The sequence below is a fragment of the Danio aesculapii genome, unplaced genomic scaffold (genome assembly GCF_903798145.1).
Source record: "Danio aesculapii unplaced genomic scaffold, fDanAes4.1, whole genome shotgun sequence".
NCBI lineage: Eukaryota > Metazoa > Chordata > Actinopteri > Cypriniformes > Danionidae > Danio > Danio aesculapii.
The window spans coordinates 7,501-21,250 of NW_026613702.1; the positions used below are offsets into that span (position 1 = coordinate 7,501).

Sequence of the window (13,750 nt, forward strand, 5' to 3'; positions counted from 1 at the left end):
ACATATATATATACATATATACATATATATATATATATATATATATATATATATATATATATATATATATATATATATATATATATATATATACACACATACATACATACATACATACATATACATACATATATACATATACATATATATATATACATATATATATACATATACATATATATATATATATATATATATATATATACATACATACACATATACTAATATTTGCTATTAATAATGTTAAAGATACTATATAGTCAGCTATTATTGTAATTATTTTAAAATGCAATTTGAATATGTGTGCACAGATTAAAAAAGCCTATTGTATAATGTAGATGAGGTTTATGAATGTCAGGTTATGTACCATGTGTGGCTCCGAGGAAGCCAGTTCTCTTTGCCAACTTTCTCGATGCAGAACTTCTGTGGTCCATTACTCCCTGTGACAGACAAACATATGAGGGATGTAAACAAACACAAGTCCTAGCTGTTTTAACGTCAAGTTATTATTGAATTGCTATGTTTGAACTTGTTACAGTTATGAAGTAGTTTGACAACAAGCAGGAAATGTGCATGGGCTCATGGCATCCTCACACTGAAATGCTCTATAATAATAAAACTTCTGTACAGTATAAAATATATTAGTTTTTATGCAGTATGTGGATAAAAATGCACAAATGCAGAAAGACTCACCCATGAGGTCTGCGAATCCTCCGACAGGCAGACGGCAGGTGCCCGTGACGAACTGCAGGAGTCTCATGCGCTTCTCGTTGTCCATCTCCTTAATGAACTACAGTGAAAAGAATAAAACTTTAAACCTAAACATCATCAATTTCAGCCATTCCTTGCTAAACAATGTTGATATTACTGCAGCCAGGGGCGAACTGGCCATCTGGCAGACTGGGCAGTTTCTCGCTGGGCCAATGTACTTTTTGGGCAGGGCTGATCATCTTCTTATGATCTGATCGGCCCAAAAAAACAGCCTATTGTTTTTTACTGCCTAATCAATTGAGGATGCTGTGATCTGTGACGGTTTGAAAGCAAGATTCTTTATTTTGTGGACAGATTGGCCCATGTGACATAATCTGCAGCCCATTGGTTCTTTTCTTAATTGACATTGGGCTGACCCAATCATGACCTCCCACCTTTGGGCTCTGTGTGAACATGCAATGTCAGTGTCATTCATTCATTTTCTTTTCGGCTTAGTCCCTTTATTAATCTGGGGTAACCACAGCGGAATGAACCGCCAACTTATCCAGCATATGTTTCACGCAGCGGATGCCCTTCCAGCTGCAACCCATCACTGGGAAACATCCACACACACCCATTCACACTCATACACTACGGACAATTTAGCCTACCAAATACACCTGTACCACACGTGGGGGAAACCGGAGCACCCGGAGGAAACTCCACAAAGAAACGCCAACTGACCCAGCCGAGGCTCGAACCAGCAACCTTCTTGCTGTGAGGCGAACGTGCTATCCACTGCACCAAAATGCAGCCATGTCAGTGTGTATTTGTCAAAGTAGTCAAGAGTCACGCCTGTTTCATGGAGAACAGAAGCAGCGCGCAGGCGTTTACCTTTCACACTGGCTGTGTCTGCAGCGTGCAGCTCATCAGCAGCTGTTGCACAGATCAATCCCTCTCTGTCTATTCTATCTAGTTATGTATTGATCAATACAAAAATATAAAGGCTTACGCTTTCATTTACAAATGGCCTACTGATGTTCTGCTTTAGGCTTTATTTTACATTAGGCTTTTATTTGTGCATAAACATATCTAGATATAGCAATAAACAGATCGTTTGTTTGAAAACTACATTTTTTGTCATCATTACTGCAAACTTATATGAGAATATCTTTAAATGTGGAGAAAGGCCTTACAATATTTCATGGAGAAAAGGCGGTCTCAGAAAAAAAAAAGGTTGGGAACCACTGATATAGGCCTATAGGTATAATAATATTTATACAGTATAGTTAAATTCATACATGATCAAACTAATGTGCAAATTAAGCAAAACTAATACTGAAATTGTTTTAAATTGGGTTTTGTAGTTCGGGCCCAAATAAATATTTGTTACCATTTTTAATTGTTTAAGTTCATTTGATTGACGGTATAAAATCTTTAATGTTAAACATTTTAATTTTTTAAGGGTCTCTGACACTTTGCTTTTACACTACGGCCAATTTAGTCCATCAATTCCCCTATAGCGCATGTGTTTGGACTGTGGGGGAAACCGGAGCACCCGGAGGAAACCCATGCCAACACGGGGAGAACATGCAAACTCCACACAGAAATGACCACTGACCCAGTCGGGACTCGACCCAGCGACCTTCTTGCTGTAAGGCCACTGAGCTACCATGCTGCCACATTTTCATCATGATCCACACAAAGTTTGTACATACAAAACTAATTCACTCTCTTCCAGCAGGTGGCGCCTATATTAATCTCATTACCTGCCAGAACCACATGATCTGTTTGCTGGAGGAGGTGTAATGTCGGTAAATGGTGTTCCTCTGCCAGTCGTTCAGGTCGATTTCCTGCATCCCACACAACATCACCTACAACACACAAACACACATTAAATACTGCTAAGTCATCAACATCTGCGACTGGAAATGAGATTCAGACCACATATACAGTCAAGCCCGAAATGGTTCATACTTAGTCAAATTCTGTTAAACCGGCAAGTTTTTTTTTTTCTTTGACTGTAAATGACACATGCTTCTGCCAAAAGATAAGACGATGATGTACAAGAGGCTACATTGTGGGGAAAAAACTCACTTTTTATTTACATTTGAACAAAGCGTGGCATATACAAAATTTGTATGTATATTATAGGTGGGCATAGATTAATTTTTGAAATCTGGATTAATCTCACTGTAATCTTGGAATTAACCTTGGAATTATATGGATACACCTTAATAAAATGGGAATGGTTGGTGATATTAATGACCTGTTTGTGGCACATTAGTATATGTGAGGGGGCTCATGAAAGAATAAAGGTACGTTAAAACCAAGCACACCATTGTTTTTCTTGAGAAATTCCTAATAAGTTTAACGTGTCACATGACCCTCTTCCTATTGAAAAAACAAAAGTTGGATCTAAGATGGCGACTTCAAAATGGCCACCATGGTCACCACCTATCTTGAAAAGCTTTCCCTCTCACATATACTAATGTGCCACAAACAGGACGTTAATATCACCAACCATTCCCATTTTATTAAGGTGTATACATATAAATTGCTCACCCAGTAAATTAAAATGGCTCATTTGAATTCTGCCGAAGGCATTCAGAATATGTGTGCTACCCGAATAATGACTAAAAGTAAGTCTTTGAGAACGGGTTTCTCAAGCCAGGTGGCGCATCAGACCAAGGGCTCATCTCCTGTTTCCAAAATGCATCACAAACTGCTTGAGAAACTGTTCAACTATGATAATTGGTGATTGTTACGTCCCAGGACGTATTTGTTTCTGTTTTGTATTTTTCTTTTTTTTCTTTCTCTGCTACACCCTAGTAGGAGCTAATGACCATCACCTGCTGCCACTTATGAACCGCTCTGTGATTGGAGGACGAGAAAAGCAGTGGCCATTTAAGCAGCAGTTCTCCACTAGAACAGTGTGTTTTTGTGTGTGTGTGTGGAGGCTTTGTTTTTGTGAGGCTTTATATATATATATATATATATATATATATATATATATATATATATATATATATATATATATATATATATATATATATATATATATATATATATATATATATGTTTAGTTTGATCCTTTAAGCATTATTTGTTGATTAGGAGCTTTAATTTGTTTAAGTTCTGTTGATGCTGTTGATCATCTGAAATTGACTTTACGCCATAATTTCCGACAAGATCCACACAGACGGCTGTCAGTAAAAGACCGCACACACACACACACACACATACATCGTGAAATGCAGAAGTTTTTTCTTTCCATTCGGTGTGCGTTATTAAATTCCATAACATTCTCACCAGTCCTTACTCCTCATTTGCGTCTAATACCCCAGTTTGTCATGGGGGCATGAATGAAATGTTCATGAGTGAATGTGAAACTGCCGAACTGCAGTTAAAGTCACCCAAAATTACAGGAAACTCTTACATGAAAGCACTTCACGTAAACACTGTAATTCTATTATTGTCTATTAAGGCGAATAGCTAGATTACAGATGTCCATGTAAGTGTAGTCAGTAGTGTCTTCGAAGTAAGTGAAAGATCCAGAAGGGCATCCTGCTGATTTGACACAGAAGGGCACTTTTTTGTCAGATGGCTCACCGGTTTACTTTCAAAGCACCCGCTCCATTTTATTTGTATATGTTTTACTGGAACGCATTAACTCTACAAGTGCCTGGTAGTTAGATGTGGAGCTAACATTAATCAGATTCACTCTAGTGAACTGCATCCATGTTAGCACGTCACGTTTGATGTGGTAATTTCACAGAAGGAATACACACAAGTTCGAAGACTCATTCCCACCCCCTACAGTGCAATTCATAGGTATACATACAGTACACGCTAAAATATCAAGGTGAAAGTCATCATAGCTTGCGAAGAATAGACCCAGCTCCCAACCCAACTTTGAGAATAGATTAACGGCGATATTTTTTAATCCCCCAATAAGAGTCTTGCGTCAACGCAGCATGTTAACGCTGATAACGGCCCACCACTAATATATATACATATATATACATATATATACATATATATATATATATATATATACATATATATATACATATATATATATATATATATATATATATATATATATATATATATATATATATATATATATATATATATATATATAGATCTACAGATATCGATGAGTCAATGCATTTTTTATATAACACACTGATATTTAAAATTGCTTTAAGGCACAGTTTGTTTTTGTATTCACAAAACACAAAAGGAAAAGCTTAAAGGTTCAAGACACCCTGGAGTACTTTGAGATATTAACAGATTTGTGTGTGTTGAGCATCAGTTAAGACAATGTTAGCACCTGTTAGCTTTAACTGTGGGGAAAACTGGATAATTGGGAGCTTTTGTCAGCTAATTTCTTTTTCCGGGTTTAAAATCAGTATTGGGGTGGGATTAGAATCAGTGATGTAACGCGAATCTAGAGTGATGATGAGTCGGTTTCTCATTATTATTCATAGCGGAGTTTTCTTATCCTATGAGAAGACCTTGCTTCTTAATTACTCATGAGCACACATGCTTTCCGAAGGCAAGGTAGAGCTGCCAAGCTGTGAGACCCAAGTGTCTTCAGAGCTGGGTTTTGCTGATGAAACTGCAAACTATCTTCAGTAAACTTCATTTATTTAATTAAATCTCTGACTCCGGCTCTTCTTCATCTGACAGACTGCTCATTCTTTGGGTTAAAAAGGTGAATTATCCATACAAGAGAAGTCCTCCTCATTTATAGTGTTTATATAGACACGATTATCTTTATAACGCCCACTCCTCCCTCTGCCCACAGCACTCCACGCCCATCATGAAGCATTTTTGGAAAAAAATTCTGAGGTGGACCTTAACTATAAGAGGGGGGTTTCACAACACTCTAAAGTACCGTTTAAAGGCTTAACTAGGTTAATTGGGTTAACTAGGCAAGTTGTTGCACAACACTGGTTTGTTCTGTAGACCAGTGTTTCCCAACCCTGTTCCTGAAGGCACACCAACAGTACACATTTTCAACCTCTTCCTAATCTAACACACCTGAATCAACTTATCATAACATCAGAAGAGACTCCAACACCTGAAGTTAATGGGTCAGAAAAGGGAGACATCCAAAATATGTACTGTTGGTGTGCCTCCAGGAACAGGGTTTGGAAACACTGCTGTAGACTATTGGAAAACAGCACATTTCTTAAGGTGGCTAATAATATTGACCTTACAAATAGTTTACAAAAAATGTCAAAGTAAATTAATAAAAAAGTAGAATATATAATAAATATAACATAATACAACACACATATTTAATATAATCAATATAACATAAATATACTGTGAAGAACGCTTCACTTTGAAAATATTCCAAAAAAAAAAAATCCCACAGAAGGATTCAACTGTAAATCTCAATAGAGAAGAGGAGACTATTGCAGCTTCAGTTTCATGCTGACTTTGTGTGCAGATATTTGTGATGTTTTTAATCAGCTCTTCTCACCTCCAGCTCTTTGGCATCGAAATACTGCAGGTACTGCTGTGGAAGAACCTCATTGAATCCCTCGAAGAAAGCTTGAGTTTGTTCCTCTACACCGCGAGACAGACGCCACTCCGCCACCAGCCTGAACGCACACACAAACACAAAGACATTTACAACACAAGCAAATCTGCGCAGGTCTATTAGCACATCTGCCCTGCACAAATGACAGTATTGATAACTTTGGTTAATCTGTTTACATCCATTTTTGCAGTAAATCTGATTTTAATAATCCTTTTTAATACCAATTGCAAATAAAATATAAGTATAAATATATATATAAAAAAATATATATATATATATATATATATAAATATAAATATATATATATATATATATATATATATATATATATATATATATATATATATATATATATATATATATATATATATATATAAATAAAAAAAATCAATATATATATATATATATATATATTGATTGAAGTCAGAATTATTAGCCCCCCTTTGACTTTTTTGTTCTTTTTTAAATATTTCCCAAATGATGTTTAACAGAGCAAGGAAATTTTCACAGTATGTCTGATAATATTTTTTCTTCTGGAGAAAGTCTTATTTGGATTATTTCGGCTAGAATAAAAGCAGTTTTGAATTTTATAAAAAACTATTTTTTAAAACTACAGAACAAACCATCATTATACAATAACTTGCCTAATTACCCTAACCTGCCTGGTTAACCTAATTAACCTAGTTAAGCCTTTAAATGTCACTTTAAGCTGTATAGAAGTGTCTTGAAGAATATCTAGTCTAATATTATTTACTGTCATCATGACAAAGAGAAAATAAATCAGTTATTAGAGATGAGTTATTAAAACTATTATGATTAGAAATGTGTTGAAAATCTTCACTACTTACTTCTATTTTTCTTCTCTATATATTTATTATCTGTTTTTTGTCCTGTCTCTGTCATTGCACTGTAGAAGCTCTGTCACGAAAACAAATTCCTCGTATGTGTGAACATACCTGGCAATAAAGCTCTTTCTGATTCTGATTCTCTCTGATAAACAGAAATCGAGGGAAAAAATAAACATGAGGGCTAATAATTCAGGGGGTTTAATAATTGTGACTTCAACTGTATATTTGTGTGTATATATATATATATATATATATATATATATATATATATATATATATATATATATATATATAGATAGTAGTAGTAAAAAAGTAGTACCCATGAATAATATATTTAATTGCATAAATAAATATTTAAAAATTAACAAAATAAATGACATTTTAAAACATTTATTTTATTATATTCATCTACAAATATAAGAAACGTATACATATTCACAAATTTTTAATTAAAGTATATAAACATTAATAATAAAAAATATTACTGTAGACAATATTAATATTATTCAAACTTATAATTTTATTGCGTCCATTAAGATCTATGATAAAAATGATTTTGTAATTTATCATTGATTTTTGATTATTACTATAATAAATATACTTTAATAAAAGTTACATTTACATTAATATAATTTTTTTATGATGTTTATATTATCACCTACATCTACAAATTTAACAAACACATAAATACTTACAAAACCTCAATTTAAATACATATAAACCATTAATAAACAATTAAATAAATAAAAAAGCATTGATTGTTATTTAAGACAAAATTAATATTCATCATATTCATATAATAATTGCATGGCTATTTCTTTGATTGTATATGTAATATTGTAAATGGCAGACTCCTAAAATCCAAACAACAACATCATCATCATCATCATCAGGGGTATTAAAGAAGACCTATTAGGCCCCTTTTTACAAGGTGTAAAATAATGTCCGAAGAGTGTGTGTGTGTGTGTGAAGTTTCAGCTCAAAATAGCACACAAATAATGTTTTATAACTCTCTGAAACTGACCCTTTCAGGCTTTGATCCTAACTGTGGTGTTTTGGTGACTGTCGCTTTAAATTCAAATGAGATTGTGCTGCTTTTAAAAGAGGGCGGAGCTACAAATGCCTGTGGGTCAGCATAGTGGCAGATTCAAAAACAAGACTAACATCTTATGCTAATGAGGGAGAGATAGCTACTAGTGGGCGGGGCTTTCCCCCTCTGATGACACGTACAAAGGGAGAATGTCAATCTAAGTGTTTCTGCAGACTGATTTTATCAAGTCTGATTATAAACAACACAATTAACTAATGTTTACCATTAGAAACTGGTTATATTCACACACTGTTAACACACAACTGTGTTTAAACCTTGTATGAAAGTGACTTTTGCATAATAGGTCCCCTTTAAAGTATCAGGCTAAGTGTGTTGTTAGTGCGTGTTTAATAATCATGTGTGTGTGTGTTTGGTGACCTGATATACTCCTCCTTATTCTCCTCTGTGACCTGAATGTTTCCTCCGTCCGGCTTCAGCTCGTGAGTCGACACTTCACCCAGAATTTCCTTATCCACTGAGAAAAACATCTCCAGGCCGCACTCCTCGATGTTATTATCCCTGAAACACACACACACACACACACTTTAAGAGGCTGAGCTGCTGTTCAGATATCAGGAAGCTAGCGTACAATCAGTTAACAATCTAAAATAATATTACATGTGTTTAAAGCATGTGTGAAGGATCTTTTAAAACTGAAAACAGATATACGAGCTCAAATATGTAGAGAACATATGTTTCTATAACAAATTGGGCAAAAAATACTGATGCTATAAATGTTTTGGTTTATAATAATAATAATAATAAAAAAATAAATAATAATAATAATAATAATAATAATTATTATTATTATTATCATAAAAATGATGAGGATAAAATAATAATAATATAATAATAATAATAATAATAATATTAACAGTAATAATAATAATAATAATAATAATAATTATTATTATTATTATTATCATAAAAATGATGAGGATAAAAAAAAAAAAAAAAATAATAATAATAATAATAATAATAATAATAATAATAATAATAATAATAATAATAATATTAACAGTAATAATAATAATAATAATAATAATAATGGTAATAATAATAATAATAATTATTATTATTATTATTATTATTATTATTATTATTATTATTATTATTATTATTATCATCATCATAAAAATGATGAGGATAAAAAAATCATAATTATAATAATAATATTATTAACAGTAATAATAATAACAACAACAACAACAACAACAACAACATTAATAGTAATAATAATAGTAATAATAATGATAATAATAATAATAATGGTAATAATAATAATAATAATAATAATAATTATTATTATTATTATTATTATTATTATTATTATTAATAATATTAATATTAGCATTCTTTTGCTACACTGCTAATGAATATTCATGAGTTGGAAACTGACTTGATCCAGATGAGCGAGTTGTAAAACTCCGGGTCGATGGACTCCAGGTCTTTCAGAGTCAGCGGCTTGTTCAGGATGCGCTTGTAAAATGGCAGAGAAAATCCTGTGTCGATGAACTTCCCATGAAACAAAGCCTACAGGAATCAGGAATCATTATTTAGTGCATTTATGTGAACAATATTAACCTCAACTTATTTTGTTAAACTATAATAATTAAAAACTATAATAATAATTCACTTATTTCACTTAGAAAATGTGGAGCTTAAAATATGCCAAAACAATCTGAATTTGAACTGTGTTCATTTGAACTATCAACAATTGTAAATAAAAAAAAAACTGAATGTTATACACCTCTATAAGATTATTTTGAATTTCTTTATTTGAATAATTATCATTTCTTTAAGTCAGAGTTTTATAGACATATTTTCAGTTATCCAGTTTGTAAAAATGAAAGTTTTCAAGATAAAGAAATTCAGAATATCAAATTCAATTTTCTAAAATTGAAAACCAGAAGTTTAGATTATGAAATTCAGAGTGCGCAGAAAGCAGGTCAGTATGGAGCTGAAAATATGCCAAAACAATCTGAATTTGAATGGTGTTGATTTTAATTATCAACAATTGTAATTTAATAAATCTGAATATTATATTCTATTAAACATTGTTTAGAATTTGAATTTCTTAACCTCAATATTGAACATCTGAAATTTAAGACAACTGTTTTTTTATAGGAAGATTTTTATAGACATAATTTCTTCAGACTTTCTTCAAAAAAACGTCATACTTTTTTTTGTTCTGAATTCCTGCAAATATTCAGTTTGCAAAAATACAGTTTCAAGTTTTCAAGAAATTCAGAAACATCAAATTCAATATTCCTAAAATTTAAAACCAGAAATTAGGGAAGAGTAGATGATCACCGAAAAGTCAAACCAAGCATTAACACCATTCAATTTAAGATTGTTTTGGCACATTTTAAGCTCCATAGAACAACTTATTTTGGTCAAGCCTGTTTTTTTCCCCGTTTAGAGCATCGCATCAGTCGAATTTGACACCACAATCTGTTGGAGAATGTGTATCTTTTAAATAATTTACGTATAATTTTTGGAAACGGCTTCTTAATAATCAACATTGTGAACACTAGGCTTTTTATAGTGTTATTGTTGTGCTTGATTTTTGATGTTCATAGTTTGAATTTGTATTGGTATATGCCTTTAACATCTGGCAGAGGGACAACCAATGAAAACCCGGTTAACACTTTACAATAAGTTTGTATTAGTTAATGTTAATTAATACATTTACTGACATCAACAAACGATGCACAATACATTTTCTACAGTATTTGTTCATGCTAGTTAATGAAAATGTTAGCTCACGGTGCATTATCTAATGTTAACAACTATGAATTTGGATGTTAATAATGCATTAGTAAAAGCTGAACTATGATTAATAAATGCTCCATGAATATTGTTTATACTTGGTTTATGCTAGTAAACACATAAACTAATGAAACCTTATATTAAAGTACTAGTCTCTGGGCTAATTTGAGTACATTTACGTTCTTGGGGAATGTTGATTAAATCATGTTGTGAGATCAGTTTCCTGAATTGAGCGAATGGTTACTGTAATGTTTACATTTGACCAAATAAAGCCGGGAAATATGGGTTATTAAAAACAAACACCAGTTGGAATTAAATCAGACAATGACCAAATATGGCAAGTGCACATTACCATGGCGATGAAGCGACCAATGAACTTGAAGTATTTGAGGTGGTCGGGGTTGATGTAGGAGGCGGGGTTTATCTGCAGACAGTAGTTGTCTTTCCCGGCGTATTCAAACAGGCAGTACATCGGGTTCAAGACCTCGTGGGACAGCAGGAAAAACCACTCTCTGAAACACAGCACACACACAGGATATTTGAAAATTGAAAACACTCAAGGTAAAGCAGGATTCAAGTTAATTTAAAAACAGCGAACAGGATAGATTAAAGTGTTAAGGAAAACTTTCAACCAAAAAAATTATTATTAATTATTGAATAATATTAATTGAATCATTGATTATTGAATCATTAATTGAAAATGACAAAAAAATAATACGTTTGTCAAAATTGGAAATAAAAAGCCTTTTTTTTGGGGTCGTTGGCTTAAGTATACATACTTTAAATGATTTATTTAAGAGTGGTAAACTAATATCTTATGATGATTTGGAGAAAAAAAAGTTTAAATTAGAAGGACAAGATCATTTTTGGAAATACTTACAAATCAGACACTGTTTTGAAACAAAAGGTCCCCAAAGGCACAGAATAGGAATATGTTGGAAAAATTTTACAAGTTCCCAAATCAACTTCAAAAAGTATCTACGTTTTGCAAACTTAGTTCAAAAATTAATGATTAAAACCAAAACATTAAGACTGATTTGGCTAAAAGATATTAGCAGTGATCTAGATAAAGATACCAGGGATAGATTTCTTTCTCACAGTGGAAAATATATAAAAGAAAGCAAGAGGTAAATGTATACAGTACTACAGATACTTCATAGGCAAGGCTTGATTTTAACTTTTTTTTGATCACCAGCCACTGTGGCTAGTAGTTTTCCACCATTACTAGCCGCTCGCCATTTTCACTAGCCACAATTTTGTTGTTGGGAAAATATATTTTATGTGCATAAATTTGACTTTGGCATGGGTTGCTGCATGCTAAAATTACTTCATTTAGATTTTCAGTTTTTTCCACTTGCCTCCTCATTCATATACCTGTTTTTTGTTTATGAGCTTACTCAATGAGCACGAGCAAATGCTTTCATAAACAAGTGCAATTGGTTTTCTTTCACAGGACTTTTCAGGGCTCAACACAAGAAGGATTTACCTTTTTTTTTCCTCTGGCCACACCAAACTAATTATTTCCCTGCCACATATTATAAATAATGTGTCAAAACAACCAAAATCCTGCTGTATACATACACTTTTTATTCAACAAAACAGCTGACATTTAAAAATATATATATATTCTCACGCATCTAAAACTATGCACAGTGGTCTGTTCTGGCTCAAGATCCCAGATCACCAGTTAACTATGCATTCAACAACATATTAAAGCAATATTATTGTAAAGGATGATTATTAAACTATATTAACAAAAATAACAGCAAGCAAAAGAAAGCGGGTAATAAAACATTCTGTGCGCGATAATGAAAGGATGATGACGCACGCACGATTAATGTTAGGTCAATTAATAATCTGTTCAAAGAATGGGGAAAGCGAAAGCGACAACAACAACTGCTGCTGCTTACAAAGAATCTCAAGCTCTTGAAGGACTGTGGGTGCACGAGCACCGCACTAGTTTCGTTTCCAGGCACGGTTGCTTCGAGTGAGGAAACGGTACAGGAGCTTTTAAACACTCATCTGTGCGCGCGACACTAAAGCCCTCGTCAATAGCTGCATTTCCACTATCGGGCCAGTGCGAGCCAGGGCTTTAATCGGGCCAGGCCGGGCCAATAGCCCGGGAGGTTGAGAAATGAGGCCGAAATCATGTCGCGTTTCCACTGTCGGGCTAGTTGCTCGCAGCGCGTCACGCAAACACCGCCCCCAGAACGTCCCCCGAATCAAACGTCACACAACCCGTCACACAACCCGCCCACTTCAGCGGGAACAAAAAACTCAAATTATAACCACAAACACAACCTGGCATCACTACGAGAGCTGGAAGATGGAGAACACCGAAGCGATTGCTTTTTTACTGTTTGTGGTCTGTTGGTGTAAGGCCAGACAGCGATCCCTGGATAAGGACATTCGAGTTCGGCGGCATTTACTTCCAACACAGATTTTTTTCTTCTTCTTAGTGAGTTGATCAAGCGCGATAGCAAAACAAATGTAAGGGAAGAAAGCATCTTGTCTCCTCTTTACCTGACAGGAAAACTCCGCCTTTGTACGTAACCTCGCCCCGAAGCCCCAGTTGGCCCTCCTTGGCCCAAGGTATTCGGCGGGCCGAAAAAGGCTGGACGCTGGCCCCAAGGAAGCCCCGCTTTGGCCCGATTACGCCCCGGAAGTGATAGTGGAAACGCGACTAATGAGTGAGGAAAGCCTGTCTCACCGTGCGCGTGATCCTCTCATTCGTTGTTCACCTGCTTTCTTTTGTTCGCGTGAAAAGCTGTGTTGTCGATCGTGTTGCTT

At 33.8% G+C, this 13,750-nt stretch overlaps 1 protein-coding gene across 2 annotated transcripts in view; it reads right to left on the reverse strand.

The window, feature by feature from the left end:
• The window catches only part of itchb (itchy E3 ubiquitin protein ligase b), a 45,281-nt gene that overhangs the window by 2,016 nt on the left and 29,515 nt on the right, over positions 1-13,750 (reverse strand). For both annotated transcript variants that reach the window (XM_056452594.1, XM_056452593.1), the window contains exons 16-22: positions 11,313-11,472; positions 9,588-9,721; positions 8,567-8,707; positions 6,191-6,311; positions 2,460-2,564; positions 694-790; positions 368-440 (exon numbers count right to left, since the gene is read on the reverse strand). In XM_056452594.1, coding sequence (XP_056308569.1) covers positions 368-440; positions 694-790; positions 2,460-2,564; positions 6,191-6,311; positions 8,567-8,707; positions 9,588-9,721; positions 11,313-11,472 — 831 coding nt within the window. The remainder of the gene's footprint in view (positions 1-367; positions 441-693; positions 791-2,459; positions 2,565-6,190; positions 6,312-8,566; positions 8,708-9,587; positions 9,722-11,312; positions 11,473-13,750) is intronic.